This window comes from Leuciscus leuciscus (assembly GCF_965113295.1).
Source record: "Leuciscus leuciscus genome assembly, chromosome: 2".
Lineage (NCBI taxonomy): Eukaryota > Metazoa > Chordata > Actinopteri > Cypriniformes > Leuciscidae > Leuciscus > Leuciscus leuciscus.
Genome location: NC_138726.1, coordinates 32,600,680 through 32,613,694, shown reverse-complemented (window position 1 = coordinate 32,613,694; position 13,015 = coordinate 32,600,680). Strand labels below are relative to the sequence as shown.

The 13,015-nt window shown below is 39.2% G+C and overlaps 1 protein-coding gene across 1 annotated transcript in view; it reads right to left on the bottom strand.

Moving 5' to 3' along the window:
* The window catches only part of malrd1 (MAM and LDL receptor class A domain containing 1), a 57,332-nt gene extending 45,597 nt beyond the window's left edge, over window positions 1–11,735 (bottom strand). The window contains exons 1-6 of the mRNA XM_082162110.1: window positions 11,720–11,735; window positions 9,878–10,081; window positions 9,149–9,262; window positions 8,262–8,350; window positions 5,081–5,254; window positions 3,999–4,095 (exon numbers count right to left, since the gene is read on the bottom strand). Coding sequence (XP_082018236.1) covers window positions 3,999–4,095; window positions 5,081–5,254; window positions 8,262–8,350; window positions 9,149–9,262; window positions 9,878–10,043 — 640 coding nt within the window. The 5' untranslated portion in view covers window positions 10,044–10,081; window positions 11,720–11,735. The remainder of the gene's footprint in view (window positions 1–3,998; window positions 4,096–5,080; window positions 5,255–8,261; window positions 8,351–9,148; window positions 9,263–9,877; window positions 10,082–11,719) is intronic.
* Window positions 11,736–13,015: the final 1,280 nt, after the last annotated feature.

Sequence of the window (13,015 nt, the reverse complement as noted above, 5' to 3'; positions counted from 1 at the left end):
GCCAACCCTCATGTCTCTACGATGTTCCGATGCAGAGATATAGTTCTTGCAAAAAGGTTGATAGGGTACTTTGTTTGGTTGCTAGAAAGTGGCTTGGCAGCTGCCAATGATGATACTTCAAAAGCTCCTTGCCAGTATGAATGATAACAACCCCCATGCCTCTATGACATTCAGATTAGAAGATATCCCTCTTTGGGTTTGGGTTGCTAGGGTGCTAGACAGTGGTTGCTAGGGTGTGGCCAGGAAGTGCTGAAAGTGTCTCATGATTGGCTTTTTGCTACCCCAAGTCAAATGAGACCACCCTTATGTTTCTATAGCCCCTTTCACACAGCGCTTTGAACCCGGGAAATTGCCGGCAAATTGCCAGAGCGCCTTCTGTGTGAACGCAAACTCGACCCGGGATTTATGCCGGGATCGATGCCGTGTTGGGAACCTAGTAACATTGCCGTGTTCAGTCCCGGAACACGCGCTGTGTGAACAAAAGCCGTAATAATGCCGTGTCGTATGTGATGACGCTGAAGCCGGGATCGTTCGCCAGCTGTGAAATGGTACGTAATGCGCAAGTTTATGATCGAATCAGAGAAAAAAATGCACAAGCGTGGTTTCTCGAGAGAGAGATTGCAGCTCATAAGCAAACTTAAGACGCTGCTGAGATTACAAGTCACATCGATGTCACGTGTCTTTACGGCATTTTTACGGGTTGTGTGTCCGGAAAATCACTGGCAGTGTGAATGAACCAAAATCAAACGAACCCGGGTCAAATCCCGGGTCACTTTATCCGTGTATTTTCCGGAATCTCTGTGTGAAAGGGGCTTAAGACACTTCTATCCAAAGATATCCCTTTGATCTCTTTCAATGGAAGTCTATGGAACTTATTGCTATGGTGCTCTAAATGGTTGCTAGGGCGTGGCTTGATAGCTTCACAATGATCCTGAGAGACTGATGGTCTGACTAAAATGCGCCCGCCACCTTGTCTCTATGACACTGTAATCCAGAGTTACAGTGCCTTGCGAAAGTATTCGGCCCCCTTGAACTTTTCGACCTTTTGCCACATTTCAGGCTTCAAACATAAGCCCCTTTCACACAGCGCTTTGAACCCGGCAAATTGCCGGCAAATTGCCAGAGCGCCTTCTGTGTGAACGCAAACTCGACCCGGGATTTAAGCCGGGATCGATGCCGGGTCGGGACCTAGTAACATTGCCGTGTTCAGTCCCGGAACGCGCGCTGTGTGAACAAAAGCCGTAACAATGCCGTGTCGTAGTGATGACGCTGAAGCCGGGCTCGTTCTCCAGCTGTGAAACGGTATGTAATGCGCAAGTTTATGATCGAATCAGAGAAACAAATGCACAGGCGTGTTTTCTCGAGAGAGAGATCGCAGCTCATAAGCAAACTTAAGACGCTGCTGAGATTACAAGTCACATCGATGTCACGTGTCTTTACGGCATTTTTACGGGTTGTGTGTGAACGCACTCTCTGATTCCGGAAAATCACTGGCAGTGTGAATGACCAAAATCAAACGAACCCGGGTCAAATCCCGGGTCACTTTATCCGTGTATTTTCCGGAATCTCTGTGTGAAAGGGGCTATAAAGATATAAAACTGTAATTTTTTGTGAAGAATCAACAACAAGTGGGACACAATCATGAAGTGGAACGAAATTTATTGGATATTTCAAACTTTTTTAACAAATAAAAAACTGAAAAATTAGGCGTGCAAAATTATTCAGCCTCTTTACTTTCAGTGCAGCAAACTCTCTCCAGAAGTTCAGTGAGGATCTCTGAATGATCCAATGTTGACCTAAATGACTAATGATGATAAATAGAATCCACCTGTGTGTAATCAAGTCTCTGTATAAATGCACCTGCTCTGTGATAGTCTCAGAGGTCCGTTTAAAGCACAGAGAGCATCATGAAGAACAAGGAACACACCAGGCAGGTCCGAGATACTGTTGTGGAGAAGTTTAAAGCCGGATTTGGATACAGAAAGATTTCCCTAGCTTTAAACATCCCCAGGAGCACTGTGCAAGCGATAATATTGAAATGGAAGGAGTATCAGACCACTGCAAATCTACCAAGACCCGGCCGTCCCTCTAAACTTTCAGCTCATACAAGGAGAAGACTGATCAGAGATGCAGCCAAGAAGCCCATGATCACTCTGGATGAACTGCAGAGATCTACAGCTGAGGTGGGAGACTCTGTCCATAGGACAACAATCAGTCGTATACTGCACAAATCTGGCCTTTATGGAAGAGTGGCAAGAAGAAAGCCATTTCTTAAAGATATCCATAAAAAGTGTCGTTTAAAGTTTGCCACAAGCCACCTGGGAGACACACCAAACATGTGGAAGAAGGTGCTCTGGTTAGATGAAACCAAAATCGAACTTTTTGGCAACAATGCAAAATGTTATGTTTGGCGTAAAAGCAACACAGCTCATCACCCTGAACACACCATCCCCACTGTCAAACATGGTGGTGGCAGCATCATGGTTTGGGCCTGCTTTTCTTCAGCAGGGACAGGGAAGATGGTTAAAATTGATGGGAAGATGGATGGAGCCAAATACAGGACCATTCTGGAAGAACCTGATGGAGTCTGCAAAAGACCTGAGACTGGGACGGAGATTTGTCTTCCAACAAGACAATGATCCAAAACATAAAGCAAAATCTACAATGGAATGGTTCACAAATAAACATATCCAGGTGTTAGAATGGCCAAGTCAAAGTCCAGACCTGAATCCAATCGAGAATCTGTGGAAAGAACTGAAAACTGCTGTTCACAAACGCTCTCCATCCAACCTCACTGAGCTCGAGCTGTTTTGCAAGGAGGAATGGGAAAAAATTTCAGTCTCTCGATGTGCAAAACTGATAGAGACATACCCCAAGCGACTTACAGCTGTAATCGCAGCAAAAGGTGGCGCTACAAAGTATTAACTTAAGGGGGCTGAATAATTTTGCACGCCCAATTTTTCTGTTTTTTATTTGTTAAAGTTTGAAATATCCAATAAATTTCGTTCCACTTCATGATTGTGTCCCACTTGTTGTTGATTCTTCACAAAAAATTACAGTTATATATATATCTGTATGTTTGAAGCCTGAAATGTGGCAAAAGGTCGAAAAGTTCAAGGGGGCCGAATACTTTCGCAAGGCACTGTATGTTCAATACAAAATCCCTATGCAATTTACCATAGTAGGAAAAGCACGTGTGTTTCATGGGCTGTCCCTTGACCATAGTATGTCAATGGGGCAACTTTGGGTGCCTCCTGCCCCCTAGGGGTACAACTTTTACCCCATTGTGAGGTATGTGAGCCTGCCAGTCTCTTCAAATGTGGTAAACCGCACGTTTCTGCGAAATCCTCGCTCAGAGCTATGACTCGGCAAAGTTTGTTGCAATGCAAAGTCTATGGGACTTTTTTGGCCGCTTTTTTGCCCCTGGGGCGAACATTGTACACCCGTTCTCTTATAAAAGTCATAGCACACCTCAATCCGCACGATTTGACGCCTCATTCATGGGGCTGTGACAAAAGCTGCGGGAAGAGTAGCGTAGCGCGCCAAACTTTTCCACGGAATAATAATAATAAGTATGAGTAATAACAATAGTGATGCCTTGCCTTTGGCAAGCACCACTAATAAAGCATAAGTTTTAAGATTATAAAAACAAAAAGTTCACCCAAAAATAATAATTCTCACATCATTTACTCACCCTAATGTCGTATCAAACCAGAACAGTAAAGATGATTTTTTTTTCTACTTTAAAATGAAAAGTCAATTTCATTGACTTTCACTGTATAGACAAAAACATTCTTCTAAATACCTTATTTTATGTTTCACAGAAGAAAGAAACTCATAAAGGTTTGTAACAACATGAATGTAAATAAATTATTCCATAATTAAAATTTTTAGTTGAACTTTCTTGGTAAACTTCCAAAGTGAAGTTACTTTTTTGGATTTAGACAGCCTAACTGGATTTGCAAAAAAGAACAAAAGATGTATTAGTGTTCACTCACCAGTGGCTGCCACACATTCTCTGCTGAAGGACAGATCATCAATCGCAACAACTTCATTTGGGTCACTGCTGTTGAATATCAATCCTCTAATCACAACCTGTAGAGTCACAGCAATTATGTTTTACCGATTCAGCTATACACCATACATAATTTTGTAACACTTTATTTTACAGTGTCCTTGTTACTTGTTATGATAGTAATATCAAATGTGCATAATACCCTAACCCACACCATAATCCTAACCCTAAAGTACATGTAGCTAAATATTAATGCTCAGTACTAACTGTATAATTACACTGTAACACGGACATCTTAAAGGGATAGTCCACCCCAAAATGAAAATTTACCCATGATTTACTCACCCTGAAGTCATCATAGGTGTATATGACATTCTTATTTCAAACGAATACAATTGGAGTTATATAAAAAAATGTCCTGGCTCTTCCAAGCTTTATAATGGCAGTGAATGGCTAGATGACTTTGGAAGTCCATCAAAGCGCATCTATTCATGATTTAAGTGCTCCACACGTCTCTTGGGGTTAATAAAGGTCTTCTGAAGTGAAGCGATGAGTTCGTGTAAGAAAAATATCCATATTTAAAGCTTTATCGACTAAAATAACTAGCTTCCGGCAGACCCCCCTGTAATGACGAACGCGGTTTCCCAGCCCTGTTTGTTTGAACCACGAGAGGCGCCAATTGCCGGCATTACGTTGTGCGTCAAGTTCAAGGGTTATTTCGCTTCAGAAGACCTTTATTAACCCCAAGAGACGCGTGGAGCACTTTAATCATGAATAAATGCGCTTTGATGGACTTCCAAAGTCATCTAGCCATTCACTGCCATTATAAAGCTTGGAAGAGCCAGGACATTTTTTTATATAACTCCAATTCGTCTGAAAGAAGAATGTCATATAGCCTACACCTATGATGACTTCAGGGTGAGTAAATCATGGGCTAATTAAAATTTTTGGGTGAACTATCAATTTAAAATAAAGTGTAACCACTACTTTTTGTTCAAAAGTTTAAATAATAATACTCCTTCCCCCAAACACACATAACCCCTCATTCAGTACATCCACACCAACCTTAAACTTCTCTCTGCTGTTTAACTCCACCACTGTTCGCATCCAGGGAAGAGTGTGTGGATAAGGATTGGAGGTGGACTGAAACAACACCTCCTCCATCTCTCCCGAAGTTTTGAATTGGATCAGAACCTGCAAAGCCCCTGTCAGCAACCCAATATGACGATAGAAAGTTAGCTGTTCAAAAGAAAAGGACAACAAAGAGACAAAATATAAATTACCTCCAAAAAATGTTTTATGTGAACAAAGGATTCAAGCGGTGCATTGCTTGCTTCATTACAAGTTAGAAACATTAAAAATATTCAACAGTTGGCCAAATGAGACAAAATTAAAGCTGAAAGCATTTCATACTCAAAGCCATTTTGTTATGAAGTGAGGTTATGTTATCTTCCTGCCAAGTTCAATGTCATCTTATTTTTATATAAGCAGAGAAGCACTCAAAGTGAATTACTCCATATCTAATAACAGTGGATCTAAAACCATAGATCACAATGAGTGCATGCACTACCCACTGTGTCACGGCTCTGACAGCCTATGCATAACTCTCTGCTGTCAATAAGAGTGTGTAGCCGTGGCAGTGGATAAGTGCTCTAAACACTTAATTGGGTGCTTGAGCAAAGCATTTAACAAGATGCTGCTCATGGTTTGTGGTAAACCCAAAATGTCTCTCTCGTCAAAAAACTAACATATTGCACTGGTTCATTTATGGAACTTCTAAAATATTTTATATAATTATATAATTGGCTATAATAATCATATAATAGGCTTTATAGGCTATTGTAGTTGTAAACTGTGTTTTGTATCATGTGCATTAACGGTGATGATTTGTCATCATGATTTTGTCTTGAGAGGGCTTTGATGTACAATTTTTAACTAGGAAACTTGCATTTATGATCATTCTGATAGCACATGAAGGCATAAACCTCTCTACTTAGCCGTCAGTCTTGCACATCCACCATATTTGTAGTTTTTTAACCCGTTTTATTCGTGTTCACGGTAACTGAATCCTCGTCCACTGCTCAATGGGTTGTGGGCATTAGTTAGTGCATGGATCTGAACTTCGGACTCTAACCAGGAAAAGTAGACCATCCAGGTATCTTTGGAATGCTTATTTCAACATACTGCAATTTGGGACACCCTAATTCTAATTTCAAATACTATTTAGGGATGCAGCATTCAGTAACAAAACCAGAGTGAGTCACTCAATCATTCATTCATCCAACCAATTTGTTCATAAACACAGATTCATTCAGCAACAAAACCAGAGTGAGATATTGAATTATTAATTAAACCGATTTGTTCATAAACACTGATTAATTTAGTAACAAAACACCACTACAGAAACTACTGGCGAAAATAGACAAAGTAATTGGCAATATTTTGTCTAAAGTGTGGGTCAATATTAATTTCCTGATTATTGAACAGTTGTATAAAATAAATATCACACACAAAATGGTATAGAAATTTGCATATTTATACTGTGGGGAGAACAAGTATTTGATACACTGCCAATTTTGCAGGTTTTCCTACTTACAAAGCATGTAGAGGTCTGTAATTTTTATCATAGGTACACTTCAACTGTGAGAGACGGAATCTAAAATAAAAATCCAGAAAATCACATTGTATGATTTTTAAGTAATTAATTAGCATTTTATTGCATGACATAAGTAAAAGCAGAACTTAATATTTGGTACAGAAACCTTTGTTTGCAATTACAGAGATCATACGTTTCCTGTAGTTCTTGACCAGGTTTGCACACACTGCAGCAGGCATTTTGGCCCACTCTTCCATACAGACCTTCTCCAGATCCTTCAGGTTTCGGGGCTGTCGCTGGGCAATACGCACTTTCAGCTCCCTCCAAAGATTTTCTATTGGGTTCAGGTCTGGAGACTGGCTAGGCCACTCCAGGACCTTGAGATGCTTCTTACGGAGCCACTCCTTAGTTGCCCTGGCTGTGTGTTTCGGGTCGTTGTCATGCTGGAAGACTCAGCCTTACTGAGGGAAGGAGGTTGTTGGCCAAGATTTCGCGATACATGGCCCCATCCATCCTCCCCTCAATACGGTGCAGTCGTCCTGTCCCCTTTGCAGAAAATCATCCCCAAAGAATGATGTTTCCACCTCCATGCTTCACGATTGGGATGGTGTTCTTGGGGTTGTACTCATCCTTCTTCTTCCTCCAAACACGGCGAGTGGAGTTTAGACCAAAAAGCTCTATTTTTGTCTCATCAGACCACATGACCTTCTCCCATTCCTCCTCTGGATCATCCAGATGGTCATTGGCAAACTTCATACGGGCCTGGACATGGCTTGAGCAGCGGGACCTTGTGTGCGCTGTAGGATTTTAATCCATGACGGCGTAGTGTGTTACTAATGGTTTTCTTTGAGACTGTGGTCCCAGCTCTCTTCAGGTCATTGACCAGGTCCTGCCGTGTAGTTCTGGGCTGATCCCTCACCTTCCTCATGATCATTGATGCCCCACGAGGTGAGATCTTGCATGGTGCCCCAGACCGAGGGAGATTGACCGTCATCTTGAACTTCTTCCATTTTCTAATAATTGCGCCAACAGTTGTTGCCTTCTCACCAAGCTGCTTGCCTATTGTCCTGTAGCTCATCCTAGCCTTGTGCAGGTCTACAATTTTTATCCCTGATGTCCTTACACAGCTCTCTGGTCTTGGCCATTGTGGAGAGGTTGGAGTCTGTTTGATTGAGTGTGTGGACAGGTCTTTTATACAGGTAACGGGTTCAAACAGGTGCAGTTAATACATGTAATGAGTGGAGAACAGGAGGGCTTCTTAAAGAAAAACTAACAGGTCTGTGAGAGCCGGAATTCTTACTGGTTGGTAGGTGATCAAATACTTATGTCATGCAATGAAATGCTAATTAATTATTTAAAAATCATACAATGTGATTTTCTGGATTTTTATTTTAGATTCCGTCTCTCACAGTTGAAGTGTACCTATGATAAAAATTACAGACCTCTACATGCTTTGTAAGTAGGAAAACCTGCAAAATCGGCAGTGTATCAAATACTTGTTCTCCCCACTGTATATATAGCTTGCTCAAAGTAGATTTGTACCAAATAGGCAACTATTTTTTATATGGCATCAGGATTTACAATGAAAGTCAATGAAATACGAGATACGAAATACGTTTAGTTAGAAACCGTTATAATGTTTTTCTGTACCCAGCATGTCTGTGAAGGCTGGAAAAGAGGACTATATATTTCAGCAGTGACTCCTTCTCCATTTTTGGATCGTATATAGAGGCAGTGACCTGACAAAAGAGAAGAAACAGTGTCCTGGGTAGTCAGGAAATACAGAAATAGAATACAATTCTTTTTTTCTTTTTTTTTTTTAAACGGAACAGTTTTTTGAACCTTCAGACAAAATTTAAAAGACAATCTAAAAAAAAGTTTGTATGTGTTTTATGTTTTGTATATTTTTTGTCATATGGAGCTCACACTCGAGGAGGAAAAACTTTATTAAACCAAACTGAGAAAAATATGCAATTTGGTGCAGAAGTTATTTATATAGCCACAAAGATAAAATTCTGATAGTTTGTAATACAAATCAATGATATTTTCATTACAGTGTAACTACTTACATAAAATGCATACCAGTTGCTACTCTATATCTCCCAATAATATATCTTAGTAATATGATATTTAAATGCTTTGTTTTATGTTCAAAAGCATATAATATAATGCAATACAATGATGATTGAGATATGTACATATAAATATTCTTTAAAACCCTGTTGTATCATATGTGATAAATACGTATATTTTAACATGATTTTTTAAAATAATTATACTTTTTTTTTTTTTTGGACATATGTACCATGACCCATTGGTGGACATTTTTAGAATTATCTAGATCATACTTTCTAAAGCAAAATTATGATCTATAAGTCAGAGGGCAAAAATGCAAGCAGTAAATTGTGTGCAACAGGTTTTTGAGCAAAGTTTTGATCATGTCAATTTTGAGGCCTAAAAAATTAATGTATCAAATATGATTCAGTAGGCTGGTTAAGTAGTATCCCTCCAAATATAAGATCAACTGTTGTACTTACCAGTAACATTTTCTGCCTCAGTACTGGGCCAGCTCAAGCCTGAGCCTCTCATCCAAACATGATGTTGAAAACCACAGAAACCTTCCTGAAAGTCACATCTCACAAACTGGGAGCCTACAATAGAGGAAACTCACAGCTATATCAAGCCATTACAGTAAAGTAAATTAATTTCATTTGAAATTTGTAACAGAGACACCACTGAAAATATGAAACTCAACATGGCATCCTTCACAACACATTTAAAAGGTGCTTGACTGAAAATCTGTTATAAAATAGATTCAATAGAGCAGATACACAATAAGGACATCTCACGTAATAATAAATAATAAAATAATAAATTGCTTATGGATCTTTTCTTATCATCATTAAAAGGATGAATATACTAAACAAAAGCAATAGTGGTCAACCCTAATACATCAACCTCAATTATGCAATTTTCTGCCTTCTAAAATCCCCAGCGATATTAAATCAATATTATAAATGCACTGTTGTGTCTCATCTGTAGACCTTCAAGTGTGCCACTTTATGAGTAAGCCATAAATCTCACTGTTGTTTACACATGAGGCCTTTAGGAGTCTTTAAAATCATACTGTCAACAGAGAGGGAAAAGAAAGGGCCATTACTGTCAAAGAGTTGCCTGCGTAAGCACAGAAAACATACAAATAGAAGAGCAGAAAAAGGAGCTGAAGAGTGGAAATTAAAAAACAAGTGTTTAAGAATAATACATACAGTTCGTCTCATCACTGCCATCTTCACAGTTTTCTCTGAAATCACATACATGCTCCTCAGATACACAGCCGCCTCTCGCACAAGTAAAGTGCTCAGGCAGACATGGAGCGGATGATACACTCGCCAGGACACACAGCAGAAACGAGGCCTGTACGCACACCCTCATTGAGCTCTCCGATAGACAGGTCACTAGCACATTCAGATCTACATGTAAGCAAAAACACAGGCAGACACACTCAGTATCCAAAAAAGTCCTTAAAATCCAGAGAGAGACAGCGTATAACCTCGACTTTGTGCTACGGACAGTCGCGTCTCACAGAAGAACCATCTGCTTAGTGCTCACACCAACCCTAGCTCAAGTGACTTTATGACTGTGACACAATAGGCCTGCTTTCTTTCATTATGTGCCTGATGTCAAAGTGTGCGTCAGACTTCTTGTAATTGGCTAGAGATAAAGTGACAATAAAATGTAATCTATTATTTTAAGACACAATCTTCCGTGCAATAATCTTGCGTGCAATAAGAACAATCAAGTTAAACAAACACATTTAGGTTAAGAAATATAAAGCAATTTAATCAAGTATTAGAATTTTGTCACTATCTAAATTTACCTTCATTTTCAGCTCGAAAAAACAGGACTGAATGAGCAATAAGGTGGCAAAGTAATCAGTCATGCATTAGTTCCACCCTCTGTCTCGCACCAGCTTTACAAATGTTCATTCAGCTATAATTTTGTTTTTCATGAATCAATGACTAAAATTCAAAATAATTCACAAGGTGTGCTAGAAGAGAAGCTCTGTTGGCCATAATGATATCCGAATACCCTTCAAGCACAAATGAGCCCAGTGAAATGAATGAATAATTAATACTTAGGAATTTAAAACTGCAGCAAACAAGTCTGAAACCATGAAACATTTTTATCACTGTTGAATTGAAAGTACAAAACATTATTTATTTGATTGTAAAAGTCTTAATTATCACTTTCTAAACAGTTCACTGCATCCTTGCTGAATAGAAGTATTAATTTGTCAAAAACCTTACAGACACAAAACTTTTGAACGGTATTTTGAAAATATTATATATTTGTAGCAAGTCAATTTACCTGCATGAATTCTATATTACATGTTACAAAAACTTGGTTCACATTTAGTATTTTTATTTTATTTTATTTTTTTATCAGCCCCACACCATTACTGATGCACTTGACATCTCACTACATTATGGAAATTACCTAGCTGGAATGGGCTATTGTAGGATATAAAGGTCAAATTCTGTAGAGGGTCACAATACTAATAATCCTCCTGTGAGTGATAAGATCCAGAGACTGTGGGTAGTGATAATGGTGTCATAAGACACAAATCCTAATAGTCCAATTGAAACAAGTACAAATCTTGTTTCACCAGGGATGTCACTTTCTGTCTCTGTGATTAGTTGGGTTTATTGATTGTCAGCGCTGGGACATTTAAGTGGCTCTGTTCTCACTTAATAGACACTAATTATTATGTCAGCCTCCAAGACAGACAACACAGAGAGTGTATTAAGCTCATCGATCTGTCTTTAAATAAGCTTTTAGGCATTTCTATACAATATCATAAGTATGGATATCATATATCAGTAAAAACGATAATGTCTGCGGCATGTTATTCTACATGTGTTTTCTTATTGTTTATCATCCTTCTTTAAAAAAAAAAAAACTATTTTAGACAGTTTTTTAAGAATCTCTGCATATTAAGAATGGTTAGGAGAAAGTATTAACTGAAAAACAAAAACAAAATGCAAACATCACCATTAAAGGGATAATTCACCCTAAACTGAAATTAAGTTCTGTAACCATTTACTCACCCTCACGTTGTTTCCAAACCTGTACTGTATGACTTTTTTTCTTCTGTGAAACACAAAAGAAGATATTTGCGGGTATAGATATATACACTAGAAGTCGCCTTGGCTACGGTTTCGTTCCAATGAACTGCAGTAGCCAAGGCGACTTCTATTGTATATATCTATACCCGCCCGCGCTCTCAGATCACTTGGACGTGGCTGTGTACAAGAGGTAAAAACGATATAAATACTGTTCGTTTTCTCACACAAACCGCTCGTTTCGTGTCTTAGGCCATCAATGTGTACTTACGATGGGGAATTGTTTAATTTGGACGACGGGGAATTGTTTTAATTTGGACTCTGTGCATGCTCTTTGAGGTGGTGACCATCGACCTGCATTATATGACTGACAGACAAGAACGGTTTGACCTAAAAATATCAAAATTGAAACTACTGCGGAAAAAAAGACACCTACATCTTGGATGCCCTTGAGGTAAGCTAAAACATACCAAAATTTTATTTCAAAGTGAACTATCCCTTTAAAGGTTCAGTAAGTGATTTTCCTGAGAAACAAATCAACCCAAACAAAAACCAAACAAACCCCTCCCTTCGTTACTCCGTCCTGCACAAACGAACATGCAATGCAAGAGTGGATGTCTCTTTATCATAGCTGAAGCGAAGCACAGTGCTTCATTAAAAATAAAGTGAAAATGACAAACGAAAGACAAGGAAGAACAAAAAATGAACACCCAGTACACAAGAGTATTTACAAGCAACATAATAGACTGTGTTAGTCGCCAGCAGCACAACAGCTCCAGACAAACAATGACTCAAAACTGCCCAGTTACTATAACTAACATTACAACATTCAGCATCTTGGCTCTGTGAAACAAACCAATGTTACTCACAGATGAAGCAGAACAACACAACATCATTGTCCGTTTTCAGGCCTTCTTGCTTAGGTCTCTGACCGTCTCTCCGGTGCTGGAAAGCTTTTCTAATATTAACGTGGGTCCTTAAGCTCTTTCGTGATCATAACCCTTCATTTTCCAGGGATATTCTTATGAGCTTTTCGCTTTTGTAATGTTTCAGCCATCACTCTTTCTACAGACTTTCTTCAAATCTCCCTCTTGCTTACTCTCTCTCCTCCCCCCATCATGTGTGGACAGGCCTCCGACTGCTGAATGGCTACAAGCGTGTTGTGGTGCTCGGTCCGATCCACTTTCAACAGTGTTTCTCAGAAATCGCTTACTGCAAATGGCAGGTGCAGTGAACTGGAAAATGTTATCTATAGACTTAACTAAAGACTGTTATTATTCC